At 35.2% G+C, this 15,730-nt stretch overlaps 1 protein-coding gene across 1 annotated transcript; it reads right to left on the bottom strand.

The window, feature by feature from the left end:
- Positions 1-10,767: 10,767 nt before the first annotated feature.
- Positions 10,768-12,072, bottom strand: LOC138177675 (olfactory receptor 51A4-like). Its single transcript, XM_069108885.1, has one exon. It carries the CDS (start codon positions 11,701-11,703, stop codon positions 10,768-10,770), a length of 936 nt encoding a protein of 311 aa, XP_068964986.1. The 5' UTR covers positions 11,704-12,072.
- Between the last annotated feature and the right edge of the window lie 3,658 nt (positions 12,073-15,730).

Here is a 15,730-nt window from a genome sequence, read left to right as displayed (position 1 = left end):
ACACACACACACACACACACACACACACACACACACACACACACACACACACCCTAGCCGTGTTACCTTGGGCAAATTACTTAATCCCAATTGCCCTCCAAAAAGCAAAAAAACAAAAACAAAAAAACATCAGGAGGAAGTGGAATTGGGGGAATGGGAGAAAAGAATCTCTGTGATAGCAAGTGAGCAGGATAATTGTGTAACTTGAAAGATCAAATGCCAGGTACGGTGGCCCTAGAATCATTTTATGTCCTTCATAAAATCTCCTGGAACTAAGTTCTATATTCTACAGAATCCTCATATATCTCCTCCAACTCTCTCTCTCTCTCTCTCTCTCTCTCTCTCATATATATATATATGCATACACACATATTAAACATCTATACACTAACACACATATAATTTACAAGTTGATTAAAAAAGTCCAAAAATATCTTTAATACAAGCCCAAATATAAGAAATATCATTTTAGAAGTTGAATCTAGATGCCCAGTGGACAAAAAGGAAAAAAGTAGTGTGTTTTATAGTGAAAAGAATATTAAAGACCTGTGTGCATTCTCTTCACCTAGAATTCTTTAGTGAAATGCTGAGTGACTACTTGTCAGAGACGTCATAAAGGACATTTCTATTCAGATACGATAAACTCTGATAAGTACAATTGAAGAAGCCTAGACTTTTGAAAGTTGAAATTTGACAATTGAATTTCCAAATCATTCAGCTCCAACCTAATGTTTCCAACCTTATCTCACATTGCTTCTCTTCTTAATGTGTTTGACTTTTGAACCAAACAGGACACACCGCATTTTGATACACCACATTTTCCCACTTCTGTGTTGCTTTTCAACCCATACCTTCCACTTGCAACCATTCTTTTCCCCTTTTAGGCAAGACTACTATTTGAACTACTAGTTGATCCATCTTTCAAGGAAAAGTTTAAATGATAATACTTTCATTAGTTCTTTATTTTTGCCTTCATTCAGATATGTTTCCCCAGATGTGAACAAATAAAACATGTCGCTCAAACCTCTTTTAGAACTCTAAACACATTTTATATTTTTTGCTGTGATAATTAGTGTCTCTGCTTAAAAAATTGAAAAAAAAATTGTCCTACTTTATTCTCCATATAGATCCCTCTACACCAGTTTTTATGTATCAGTTAGCCACTGCAGAATATATCAAATAAGTTTTATCTCAGACACTCCCCAAGGGAGCTCAAACCAGATGAAAATATTTTAGCTTGAGTGCTGGTTTTATAATACTAATAACAAACATCCAGAGCAATAAATCTCAGAATGAGTTGAGTTTGACAAGGAAAGTGAAGTGAGGGCGTTAAAAAGTTTGGTTAAAAACTATATTGGGGGAAAGATGATCAATGATTACTGATGATAGAAGTAGGATCATGGATCATAGAGTATGGGATAAAATTAACTTATAAAGAAATAAGGTAGAGAGCCTCAACTCTTAGTACTGTCCTGTCTGTGGATAGAGATCTGGTTTATTCAGCAAGAAAAAAACAAAACTGATCCATGTTCCCCCTCTGATTTATCCTAGCTATGTCACCTGGGGAAATCATTTAGCTTCTCTAGATTCTCTAGAAAGCTCTTTAGAAGTATAAGTTGCAATTTTATCACGTGTGCCAAGCTAATAACATACCCAGTTTCTGTCCCTTTCTGTCTCCGGCAAAGAGAACGGTATTTATGCTGTTAAAAAGAGTATAAAATGGCTAGTTAAGAGTTAATACACAAGATAAATATTGAGATATGAATAGCCAGTTGCTCTTGTTAAAACAAGATGGATTGTGATTTTTGATAGATATAATCACTTAGCCACTGTAATGGTAATGGGCATTTGAAGATCTTCCCTGCCCTTTGTAATAGCAAGCAAATGAGTACTTAGTGCCTTGTTTCAGTTGAGCCTTGCCCTTGACTATATCAAGTCTTTGTTAATAACCAGAATTTGTGAAACCCACAGTGGGAAGGTCTTGTCAAAGACAGGAAGAGGAAGTAAGAGGTGGGCAGAACAGGGTGGCACTAATAACCAGATAAAAAGATGAGAAATAGCTGAGAGAGCCAGAACTTCTAGGAGCAAGCAGATTGGAGGCTGAGCTGGTGGTATGAGTGAGAGAGGGGAAGTCTTGCTTAAGGGTGCCTATTTTGTTTTGAAGGCCTGACAGAGGGAAGACTTGGGAATGTTGGTTTTCTCTGCATTGGTTATGCATACCAACTTTGTGGTTACTATGATGAATTTGGCTTTCTGGTTTTGGGATTCAGTTTTCTGGTATTTCAACAAATGCTTTGATTCTGCCCTCCACGTGGAAAGCCTGTCACATTTTGTGATTCACAACTACACCAGCATATTAATAGCCACCATGGACACTGTGAATATCGAATTGGCATTATAGCCACTGTTGGTGCTCTTAGAACACTTGTGGAGAGCAAGTCAGATACCATAGGGTGGGAGAAAGGCAAATGTATACATGTTTCAAATAAATTAAGAGAATGGAGTCTAGGCATAATAAGCTGAGGCAGGGGTGGGGTGATGACTAAATTAGATTCCTGCTAATATTGTATGACCTGTTATTAGAAGGATGATAAAACAACATCTGGAAAATTCAGCTGTGTTCCCAAAGAGGTAATAATGCTGCAACTGGAACAGGCCAAAAGAGATTCTTATTTCCTCTTATAGCAGAGCGTCTATGACTAGATTGATATCTCTGGAGAAGGATGCAAGTATAATGGATTTAATTTCAAACAAGCAATTCACAAAGGACCTCATGAACTAGGTGTGATGTGGAAATCCAGACAAAGGTAAGGTGATAAAGTATTTCGATGGATTTTGAGTAGTGTCAATGGTCAGACTCCAAAATTTATTTACTAGTGGATTGATACCATCTTGAAAAGAGATTTAAGATTTAACCAATGGTATCTTTTTTTTTTTACCTTATGCTGTTTAACATTTTCTTTAAAAAGTAACTTAGATAAAACTATAGGTGACATGTCTATCAAATTTGTGTATGACACAGAACTATTAAAGATGACTAACACATTTGAATAAAGGGTAAGGATTCCAAAAGATCTTAGCATAGTATAATAGTGGGACAACTGCAAGAAAATAAAATTTGACATGAATATAAAAGAGGAGACTTTAGCTAAGTAGATGGTAATTTGAAAATCTAGAGCTCTTAGTGGACTGAAAATCTGATTTGTCAGCAGTGAATCTTTGTAGTCAATAATGCAAACTTAAGCTATATTAATAAAGGTGTAAAACTTCGGACTATAATGCACTTGACCCATTGCACTCTATCTTTATCAGAAAACATTACCTAGAGGCAACCTAAGATGGCAATCACCATGGCAAAAGGCACTGATATTGAAATTGGTTGGAGGCATTGGAAATCATTCAGGATAAGTAAAGGTTTTGTGGAAACAAGAGGGAAATATAGCTGTCTTCGAGAATCTGAAGACGACAAATTTGGAAGAAAAAATCAGTTCACCCAGCAAGGCAGAACTAGGAGCAATGGATGCATGCTACAAGGGGGTCGATGTAAGTTGGATTAATAAATGTAACCCAATATATACATGATGAATATAATAAAATAAATTTAACTGTATCTGTGTGTGTATAAAATAGGGTGATTGTGGGAGGGTATGTGTGGATATTACATATGTATATGATACAAATATATGTACTATATAGACAGATATATACACACATATATATACATTTTCATATGTGTGTATACACACATACATGAATATATTATACACACACATTCACACACATACACATCCTGACAATTAGAGCTATTGCAGAGTGCAATGGATTATTTGGGGGAAATACTAGATTCTCTTTCCTTATTGTTCCTGGATTGAGAGGATAAATGGATCAAAGATAGGTATGACAACCCAATCACATGCTCAAATGGAAGTCTCTGAGTAGATATCTTGTAGTAGAAGAGAACAGGACCAAGACTGAAATCCTCCCAGCATCACTCTCTCTTTCCGGGTACATGGGCCTCAGGGAATCATGGTACATCTGGCTGTGCTGTTGACAAATATCCAGTGCTGCAGAGAAACCCACAGAGAATGCATTCAGGCAGAGAAGAACTCTTAGAATAGGGAAATGGGAGTAGAAAAAATAGAGGATATAAAAATAATGACATTTGCTAAGTAATTTATTTTTCTATGATAGTTTATATTAGCTGTTGTTGTATATTCTTAAGGGACTTTTTAGGTTTCTTTTTTCCTTGTCTAAATAAAATGATTCCTTGGGTATAAAAGCTAGTATTTTACAATAAAATATAAATAATCACAATATGAATAGAAAAAAGCTCTCTTGACCAGAAAAGGAAAGTCACAGTATGCTCTATAAGCATAAGCAGAGGCATCTTGAATATTTCTTCTAGTTTTAGTTGAGACATGGAGAGTTTGTTAAAAAAAAAGTCTGTTCTATTGTTTCTATAGATGATATAGAGAGATGAGGGGGTACCTGTAATATAGAGGAGAGGATTTCAAATTTGTTGAATGATTGAACAGGAAGAATAATCGTAAGGTAACTGCTCTTGAACTAACAAGAGACATCAGAGGCCACCTGTTCTCCCCTCCCCCCATCCCACTCTCATTTTCTAGAAAAGGTGCAGTGCTCTGGCTCTGAAATCAAAGACCTGAGTTACAAACCCAGCAACAAACATTTACTTTCTGTGACCCTGGAAAAGTCATTACTTGCTGTGACCCTGGAAAAGTCAAACTTTTTCTGTTTCAGTTTCTTCAAATATGAAGTGGACAAAATACCTACCTCGAAGGATTATTTAAAAGATCAAGTGAGTTATTTGCCCAGTGGTTAGCACAATGCCTAGCAAATAATATATGTTTCATAAAGGATTATTTGCCAGCTGGCTACATAGATAAGGAAAATGAGGCTAGGGGAGTTTTCACTTGCTCAGTGTCTATGGGTAGTAAATATCTAAAGCATGATTTGAATCTCCCTCCTCTGATTCCAGAGCCAGAATTTCATTCTTTTTACTGTACCAGTCTGGTGCAAGATCAGTTTAGAAAGTACTCAAGAATTTTCCTTTGCCAAATACTGTTCACTTAAAAAAATAATTCCATTTAAAGAATGAATGAACTTCTTAGCAGATTTTCATATGAATAAAGCTAGGGCTAGAATAGTTTTTCTGTGAAATCTAAGTCTAATTAAAAAATATGACTTAATAAGCCAGAGCAATAGAGGAAATCTAATCAGTTTAAGTGATAAATAAATAAAATAAAATCAGTTTAAGTGAACAAAATGGGGATGACCTAATTAGTTTATCAAAACAGGGATAAGAATATTATTTATTTAGAGTTGGAAAGGACATTAGAGGTCATTTAACATAACCCTTTTATTTTGTAAATAATAAATTGATTCTTATAACTAGGAATGTACACATGGAAGGTGGCTATGAAATAACTAGAACTCTATACCTTACTATTATGTCTAGTGTTCTATCTCTAGAAATTTCTGTGATTCAGGATGTGTTGCCCATGGTTCTGCTCCCACCTATCCACCATTCCCATTCTCTTAACATTTGGTATTGTTTCTGTCAAACAAGGCCCAATAAAAAGCAGGAAACTGGTTGTTCTGCCCCTTCTACTTACCCAGAGAGAAGACCTCCCTCATTTTTCTTGCCAATGCTTTCTTCCTAATCCTTTGTCTAATTAGACAACCACTCTCATGAGCTTTCTTAAGATAGATAACCGATTTCCTACTCTAAGTTTTTGGTCCAATTCCTCTTGCCAAGAGTGATCAACTAAGCTGCTCCCCTTCCATGCTGTGTGAATCTGGCCACTGACATCATGTGAATAAACAAGGAATCACTATCTTTAATGCTTCCTGTAAGACAGAGGATGAAAAGGCCTAATCCAATATGCCAAAATTCCCTAAGGACCCCTAAATTTTGCCATCTCTCCCAAAGCTACATATCGAAGAACACTGACCCCTTTTGTCCTCCTTGTTTCTAAAACTTCCTGTATTATATTGTAGCAGTTAGAATTTGGACTCTTTAAGAGCATTGAAGGCCTCAATTTTCTATTTGTATCCCCAGCCCTTTCCACAGTGCTTAGCACACACTAATTCCTTAATAAATGCTTTTACATTCATTTTTTTTGGTTTGTTTCATTTATTAGAACACAGAAAATACCAAGAAAGTAATATACAAATGTATCAAAGAATTCACATTTTAAAGACTTCCTCCCCCCAGTTTCTTCAGGTATAACACACTCATCCACATGGAGTCTGTTGGTATTCCTTTTTGTCTCTGAAGCATCAAAAGCCAAGTGGAAAAACCTAATTTGTTGTTTTTATTGTTGTTTTTCCTAATAGACCTCATGTATTTGACAAAGTAGGCATAGTTGGCCAGCAGTTAGGTTGTCTGCCCTGAGATTTGATATCAATGTAGGATTTTTAGAGATTTCATTGGTATGGACTTTAATATAAGAAGAAACTCCCTCTAGCAATGTAGATGAACACATTCTCTTGAACTTTTTGTCTTAAAGAGATGCCTAGAGTAGGACCCAATAAGTATGAAAGGCTGGAGTTCCTCGGGACTTCATGATTGGAAGACCATTTCTTTATTTATTAAGCTACATTCTCTTGCAGCAACATATTGCTTTCCCCAACATTCACTATGATTATCTTTGTCATATACAAAGGAAATCATATAGAAATTTAAAGGAACATCATATGAAAAAAACTCATTTGTATGTTACAAAATTATAAAAAAAAGAGTGAACAGAAAAAAATTATTACTGAAGGAAAAAAATAAAAGATTAAAAAAACACAGTGAATAAAAAGTGAGTCAAAGAACAATTCAGAAAATCAACAAAGAAATGTTAATAAAAGTAATAACAGAAAGATAACAAACAAACAAGTGCAACATAGAGCTAAATAAGTTTTCTGAGGTAATATGATTTAAAATGATAATTATTATTACAACCAGCATTTATATAACACTAACTATGTGTCAGTCACTGTGCGAACTATATAATAATTGTTACCTCATTTGATCTTCACAACAACCCTATAATATGGGTGCTATTATTATCTCAATTTTATAGATGAGGAAAATGAGGCAAATAGAATTTAAAGGTCTTGTCTATACTTATACAGCTACTATGTATCAGAGGCCAGATATAAACACCAGTCTTCCTGTCGCCATGTAGCTGCCAATTAGGAAAAACAAAATACAACCATAAAAGGAATATTTTCAGGGGTTAGCCCAGCGAGTAAGAGAACTGGCTCTAGGGTCAGGATGACCTGGGGATCTAATCCCGGGCTCAGACGCTTAGCACCCACCCAGAAACACCTTGAGCAAGTTACTTAACCCCAATTGCTTAGGAGCAGCCAGGTGGCTCAGTGAGTAAGAGCACCAGCTCCAGTGTCGGGATGACCTGGGGATCAAATCTGGGCTCATACACTCAGCACCACACCCAGAAATAACTGGCTGTGTAACCTTGCACAAGTTACCTAACTACGATTGCTTTAAAAAAAGAAGAAGATTATTTTCTTAAAACCCTAATATTTGGGAGTTTAAAGAGTAATAAAATTGAAAAACAATTAGCTACCCAAATCAATTTGCTTTTATTTTACAAAAAAAATTGATATCTTTTATTTTTGTATCATCAATATTTCCAAATATATTACACTTCCCTCCAAAAAGCAATCCTTTACAAGAATTTCTTAAAAAGAAAAAAAAAAGCAATTATCATCATAAGCATCCAAGGTATCCATCAAGTCTGACAAATGTAATATTTTTATCACCCTCAGTGAAGAGTGAGAATGAAAATACCTCTAGCATCACACCCAGCATCAATGTTTGTGGGTATATTAAATTTATACTTATTGTTAAAAGCGTTATACATTATTGATATTATAAGTGTAAATTTATTTTGTCACATATATTATAATGTTATAATTATAAGAATATAATAATTATCTGAATTATTTATAAAGGACATATGAAGGAAGACAATATTTGCATACAGAGAAAGAATGAATGAATAGAAGCATGTATAGAATAATTTTACATGCACACACATACACATTTTTGTGTCTAATATTAGCCATCTCAAGGGTATGGGAAGAAAAAAGGGGATAAAAAGAAATATATATGATAGCTTTATTATATATTTTAAAAGAACATGAATTTATATCTAGTAAATTTGTACATTCATTATTATTATTATACTGTTTTATGGAAATCCTCATTTTGTTCCATAAGATAAAAATAAAATGAATTAAAATTGTGTGTGTTAAAATACTTAAAACAATATAAAGGATTCTTTTTTGATATGTCCAAAAGTGCATAACTAAAATGAAGATCTAATATTATTTCCAATCAGAAACTTAGCAATAAGCATCACAGGAAAGCAAGGATATCCCTATCAGCACTGTTATTTAAACAGCTTCTAGAAATGTTAGGCATAGCAATTCAAGCTATTTAACTTATTATCAGGAGATTTTCTTCAAACTATTTATAAACATGATGTTTTCTTTTAGAGAATCAGAGAATAACATGAAAAAATTATTTCAATTTTTAAATAGGAAAAAATAAATCCATGATAATAATCACTTATGCACAGTTCAATCTAAATTCAAGAAAAAATGATAGAAAAGAAATTTCAACTCGATACTACTGGATTTATACAGTATCTAGGACTTAACATACAAAAATATATATACATGTGTGTATACATATATACATGTACATATGTGTATATACACATATTACGTATACATACTATATATGCATATAAAACTACAAAATATTATTTATTGTGGCATGAATTAAAAAATGGGGAAGACATTTTTCATAATTAATTTTTACATTCAATGCCAAGATCATCAAGATATCATGGAGATTATTTATTGAATTAGGTGAAATTACAAAAATAACAAAGGAAAACAGTTGAAAAAACGTAATGAAAATATTAGCAATGAAGGAGGAATAGCACTTCCATATTTCAAACTATACTACAAAGCAATCAGTACTAAAACATATAAAAGTGGATCAATGGCATGCATTTTGAACTCAAAAAACATTGACCCCAAAATTCCAGTATTTAATTAAGTGATAATTCCAAACTATATGGATTAAGATGTATGGTTCAAAAATATTTGCTGCTAAAAATGAAAAGAAGTTTGGTGAAATTACATTTTGATCAACTTCTATCATATTTTATAACAAGGTCTAAATACTAATATGGAACTTAAATTCAAAGGTTGCCAAGGATTCCTCCTAAGAAAAATCCCAAAGCAACTGAGAAACATATAACCAACAAAGCTATTGGGGTAGACACTCCTCTAAGGTGTATCTCAGTATTAATGTTAGTTCTCCTACTATCAACACAGATAAACAAAGTAGAAGAGTCAGTCAAAGGCATAGGCTCAACAATGTCTACCTGAACTACTGTACTAGCTTTCACATGAGAGTAGTTTCTAAGCTTCTTGGTTTCTGTATCTAACAAGAAAGAGTGCAGTAATACTGTCTTACCTGGCAGGCAGGAAGAGAGAAAATATGGAAAGGGGGGGGTAATATATATATATATATATATATATATATATGTATGTGTGTGTGTACATATATGTGTGTGTTCTTAATCTAACAAGTAAAAGAGGAAAACATTTTAATGTTATTGTGTGTTTTGTAATAAAGTCAATTGACCAGAATTAGAAGAAAATCTATTAAGAAAAGTCAGTGCAACAGATTTCTTTGATAAAGATCAGATATCAGACATATAGGAATTCAAGACAAATATTTAAGACCAAGATGACTTCTCCAATACTCAAACAGTCAACATATAATTTGCAAAAAGAATTAGAAAGTGCCAACAATGATATAAAATACTTCAAATATCTAGTAATAAATGAAATAAATAAACCTGAAGTTTCTTCCCATACTCCTTAGACTGTCAAAGATGATTAAAAATAGAAATCATCACCATAGAAGAGCCTGTAGGAAAACTGTTGCTATAATTTAGTCTCGGTGAAAATTTTAATTACCTCAAAGATTAGTTGGGGGAAAAATGGGTTATGCTCCAAACTGTTGACATGCTTATTCTATTTTTATGCTTATCCTTCAGTTTTATGAGAAATATAAAAACCTGTGTATACCAAAAGAGTAATTATGGCAATTTCTATGGAAACAAATTGTAAAGTGAGTACCGATTGAGAAATGACCAATTATAAAATGTTAACATTTAAATGAACAACATGAACCATTCAGTTCAGCATAAGAAAGCTTATATGAATTCATATATATTACCTACAGGGAACCAGGAGAACATGATACATGATGCCCACATTAATGGCATATGAAAACAACACTAAAAGATTCCAGTGCAGGTGTTAAATGGATGAAACACATCTCACATCAGGAAAGAGAAAAATGACTAGGTAATGCATATGACAAATATGCTGAAATATATAAAAGTGGCAAATTCCTTGAATTTACCTGATGTCCATGACTATAATGGACTACTTAGAGAGGTATTATGTTGTTATCACTAGTAGCTTTTAAAATGGAGGCAGGATAACTGTTTATAAAATATATTATGGTGGAAATATTTTTGAGTAGAGGTTGGACTAGATGGCTCCTTCTAAGTGCCTTCCAATTTTCATATTCTGTGATGCTTTTCTCTTCATTCCTAATTTATCCATTGGGGACATAAATTTTATCTCAAAGTTTACTAGTAGGTTGGACATAGAGAGTGGCTAGGACTTCCTGCTACCCTACTTAAAATATAGTTTCTTGAGGATTCTGATTCGAATCTGTTGGGTCTTCACACAATATACTATGGGGTTCATTAATGGTGGGACCAACAAGAGGATATCAGCCATTAGGATTCTAATGAGTAGGGGAGCATGCTTGCCAAAGCGGTAAAGAACAGCCAGGGTAATAATAGGTATATAAAAAATAAGCACAGCACATATATGAGAGACACAGGTGCTGAGAGCCTTGAGTTGTTCTTGGTGAGAAGCAATGCCTAAAACAGTCTTCAGAATGAAAATATAGGAAACTGAAATTAATACTAAGTCCAACATGCCCACTAGAGCAACAAAGAAGCCATAAATAATATCAACCTTATTGTCAGAGCAAGCCAGTTTCATGACATCCTGGTGTAAACAGTAGGAATGGGAAAGAAGAGTCCTCTTACAATATGTCAGACTTTTCAGAGTGAAAGGAAATGGCAGAATCAATAGAAAACTTATCATGGTTAACATCAGGCTAAGTTTGGTGGCTCTTGCATTGGTAAGGATAGTGCTATATCTTAAGGGGTTGTGGATAGCTATGAAACGATCAAAGGACATGATCATAAGAACTGAAGATTCCATGAGAGAGAAACCATGGATAAAAAACTGCTGGGCAAAGCAGGCATCAGCAGAGATACTGGTAGCATTCAATAAAAAGACCCTTAGCATTGTAGGTAAGGAAGACAGGGATAGGCCCAGGTCAGAGAAGGCCAACATGGAGAGAAAATAATACATTGGCTTGTGAAGTGAGGACTCAGTCTTAATGATGAAGAGGATGGTACAGTTGCCCAAAATGGTGACAAAATATATAAAACAGATGGGGATTGAGATCCATATATGAGTGTGCTCCAATCCTGGGATTCCTATCAAGAGGAAGGTGAAGATCTCCCCTTTAGAGTTGTTGAATGTAGACATGGCAGGCAGAAAAAGGAGATCAAGTTAGGAATATGGATGACATTCCCTAAAATGGAATGAGAAAAAGAAGATACTTGAATCATTCTGTTTCTTTCAGCTTTTTGGTAGAGTTCTATTAGTATTGACTCACATATCACCTTCTTGGTTTAGTCATCTCTAATGAGTTCACACAATAAATATTGTTCACACAATAAATATATCCTCTCCACACTTGAATATTCTTTGAGTACCTAGCACATTTCTTTACCTCCATCACTTTCTAACTTGAATTGCAGATACACATTATATTTTCTCAAGTAAAAAATGAGCATCTTGAAGATAGCAGAGTAAAAGCACTAACATGGCATGAGCTCCTGCTCCAATCACTTCCAATACATGTTAAAAAATGACTCTAAACAAAATTTAGAGCTACAGATCCCACAAAATGACATAGAGAAACAAATCAACCACTGAAGGTCGTCTGGCAGGCTGACAGGAAGGGTCTATCGCACTGGGCTGGGAGCTGAGCACAATCTCACATGAGCCACATGGTTTGGGCCCTGAGGAGGCTCCAATCAGCTGTGGCCAGAGCACACCCCAGGACAGTGAATCACCAGCAGCTGTGGTGGTTTCCAGACATCTCAAGCCATAAATGCCAAAGAGAATGGAAAAGGTCATTGGGTAACATTTTTTGAAGAATGGGACAGAAGAGCAAGATCTTTACTCTGTCCCTGGAGTAAGAAGTAGGCAGAGGTATGGCAGCTGCTGCCATATGGCTGCCTTAAAAGATCCTGGCCTTCAGATCGTAGGGGAAACCAGAGACCATTCAGAGGGAAATCTCTCTTGCTTTAACCTGCTTGGATCTGGATCATGGTCTTGGATGGCAGCCCTGGGGTGTGTGGCCAGTGTGCCAGAGCTTGTGAGGGCTGTAGAGTGGGCACCCTCCTAACGGCAGCTGCAAAAACCCCAGCAATTTGGGACCAAGCTCTCTCCATTATAGAAGCGGAGTTCTACCATGCCAAAGAGCAAAAAAGTCAAGTAATTTACTGGCAAGATTAGCAAGCAGAGGAAGAACAATCAGACCATAGATTCCTTTTTTGGGGAACAAAACGGATCAAAGCATGGAATGGTAGAAAGATAACATCAGAACTCCCACAACAAAAGCTTCAAAAAAAATATGAATTGGTTACAGACCATGGAGGAACTCAAGAAAAATTTTGAAAATCAAGAGAAGTTGAGGAAACTTTGGAAAGATAAATGAGGATGATGCAAGAAAATCATGAAAAGCAAGACAAAAGCCTGCTAAAGGAGAACTCAAAAAATACTGAAAAAAATAACACCTTGAAAAAAATAGATTAACTCAAATGGCAAAAGAGACCCAAAAATCCAATGAAAAGAATGCCTTAAAAAGCAAAATTTGCCACACAGAAAAGGAATTTGAAAAATTCACTGAAGAGAATAATTCCTTCAAAATTAGATTGGAGGAAATGGAAGCTAATGATTTTATGAGAAATTGAGACACTATTAAACACATCCAAACAAATGAAAAAAAATAGAAGGCGATATGAAATATCTCATTGGAAAAACCACCGAGCTGGAAAATAGATCCAAGAGAGATAATTTAAAAATCATTGGACTAACTGAAATCCATGACCCAAAAAAGATGCTAGACACCAGCTTTCAAGAAATCATCAAGCAAAATTGCTCTGATAATCTAGAACCAGAGGGCAACAAAGAAATTGAAAGACTTCACCAGTTGCCTCTTGAAAAGACCAAAAAGAAAACTCCTAGGAATATTGTCACCAAATTCCAGATTTCCCAGGTCAAAGAGAAAATACTGCAAGCACTCAGGCAGAAACAATTTGAGTATTGTGGAAACACAATCAGGATAACACCAGACATAGCAGCTTCTACATTAAGGGATTTAAGGGCTTGAAATATGATATTCCAGAGGTCAAAGGAGCTAGGATTAAAACCAAGAATCACCTACCCAGCAAAACTGAGTATAATACTTCAGGGGAAAATAGGGTCATTCAGTGAAGTAGATAATTTTCAAGCATTTATTTTATTTAATTTTTCCTTTTTGGAGGGCAATTGGGTTTAAGTAACTTGCCCAAGGTTACACGGCTAGTGTGTGTGTGTGTGTGTGTGTGTGTGTGTAAGTGTCTGAGGTTGGATCCAAACTCAGGTCCTCCTGAATCTGGGCTGATGCTTTACTCACTGTGCCACCTAGACGCCCTGATTTTCAAGCATTCTTGATGAAAAAAAAAAACAGAGCTGAACAGAAAATTTGACTTTCAAATATAAGAAGCAAGTGAAGCATGAGAAGGTAGACAGGAAAAAGAAATCATAAGGAACTTATTAAATTGAACTATTTACATTCCTACATGGAAAAACAATAATTGTAACTCATGAGACTTTTCTCAGGATGAGCATAGTTGAATGGAATATATATATATATACATATATATATATATACATATATATATATATGTGTGTGTGTGTGTATGTGTGTGTGTATTTATATATGTATAGGAGGGTATATGTGTGTATGAATATGTATGTGAGTATGGGCATATGTATGTTCATGAATACATAGATGGAGGGTACATGATGAGTTGAATATGAAGGAATGATATCTAAAAAATAAAATTAAGAGGTGAGATAGGAATTTATTGGGAGAAGGAGAAAGGGAGAGTTAGATTAGGGTAAATTATCTCATATAAAATAGGCAAGAGAAAACTGTCACAAAGGAGGGGAAGAGCAGGAAAGTGAAAGGGAATGGGACAACCTTACTGTCATTGAATTTGGCTTAAAGAGGGAATAACATACACACTCAGCTGGGTATCTCATCCTACAGGAAAATAGCAGGGAAGGGGAAGAAGAGGGATGATAGAATGGAGGGCAAATTGAGGAAGAGGGTAGTAAGAAGCAAACACTTTTGAAAAGCAACAGGGTTAAAGGAGAAAATAGAATAAGTGGGGGGTGGGTGGGAAAGGATGGAGGGAAATATACTTAGTCTTTCACAATATATGCAGTATGGAAATGTTTCACATAACTACACATGTACAACATATATTGAAATGCTTTTTTCCCAGTGGGAGTGGGTGAGGAGGAAAGAAGGGAAAAAATTCTGGAACTCAAAATTTTAAAAACAAATCTTTTTTTTTTCTTTTCACATGCAACTGGGAAATAAGATATATAGGCACTGGGGTATAGAAATCCATCTTGCCCTACTAGAAAGTTGCAGGGGGGGTGAGGGAGGATATAAGAGAGAATAGATTGGGCGAGGGGTGAGGGAGGACATAAGAGAGAATAGATTGGGCGAGGCGTATTCAGTTGGCTCACTATTTTGGGGGGGGAGTAGGAGAAAGATGGGGAGAAAAATTAGTAACTCAAAACCTTGTGGAAATGAATGGTGAAAACTAAAAACAATACATTGAAAAAAAAAGAAAAACAATGAGCATCTTGAAGGCAGAGGCTGTTTGGTCTTTTTCTCTGTAGCCTGTTTCTTGTGATCATATTCTAGGACACCACCAACACAACTACCATTGCCATCACCACCACCACCACCATCATCATCATCTTGGTATATCTCACAAAATGCTTTTCATACACTATGTGCTTAATACATATTTGTTGTATTGGATTACCTTATCCTATGGCTCCTTACTCTGGAGATGTAAACCTTCTTTTATTGAGAACTTCTCATTCCAGTTGGTAATTATCTCACCAGACTCATTATTTCAGGAAAGCCCTATCTGTACTTTACTTCACTTGCTACTCTTTGGGAGACAACATTGTTAACTTCCTTGTTACCTTCCTTCAACCCTTGTACAAAGGAACTTGGCAAGTACTCTTCTGCCCAGTCTACAATCTTAAAAACATATTATGAACTCTGCCATTATTCCTGGAAGGGGTATAAGAAATTACTTTACTGTGGTCCAACTCACTATGCCTGTAACTTTATGGACCGAACAACATCCCTTCCTGGCCATCACTACCACAGTTGTGTTGTGTCTACTTTGTTTAATTATAAGCTCTGGAA

This window comes from Petaurus breviceps, unplaced genomic scaffold, assembly GCF_028583685.1.
Source record: "Petaurus breviceps papuanus isolate PSGF00001 unplaced genomic scaffold, PetGlider_PUasm1.0 90444, whole genome shotgun sequence".
NCBI classification, from domain to species: Eukaryota; Metazoa; Chordata; class Mammalia; order Diprotodontia; family Petauridae; genus Petaurus; species Petaurus breviceps.
Note: the sequence above shows the minus strand (reverse complement) of the source record. Positions and strands in the feature narration are given on the sequence as shown.

Excerpts from the sequence above, each read along its gene's own strand:
- LOC138177675 (XM_069108885.1), bottom strand. The coding sequence starts at position 11,703 with ATGTCTACATTCAACAACTCTAAAGGGGAGATCTTCACCTTCCTCTTG.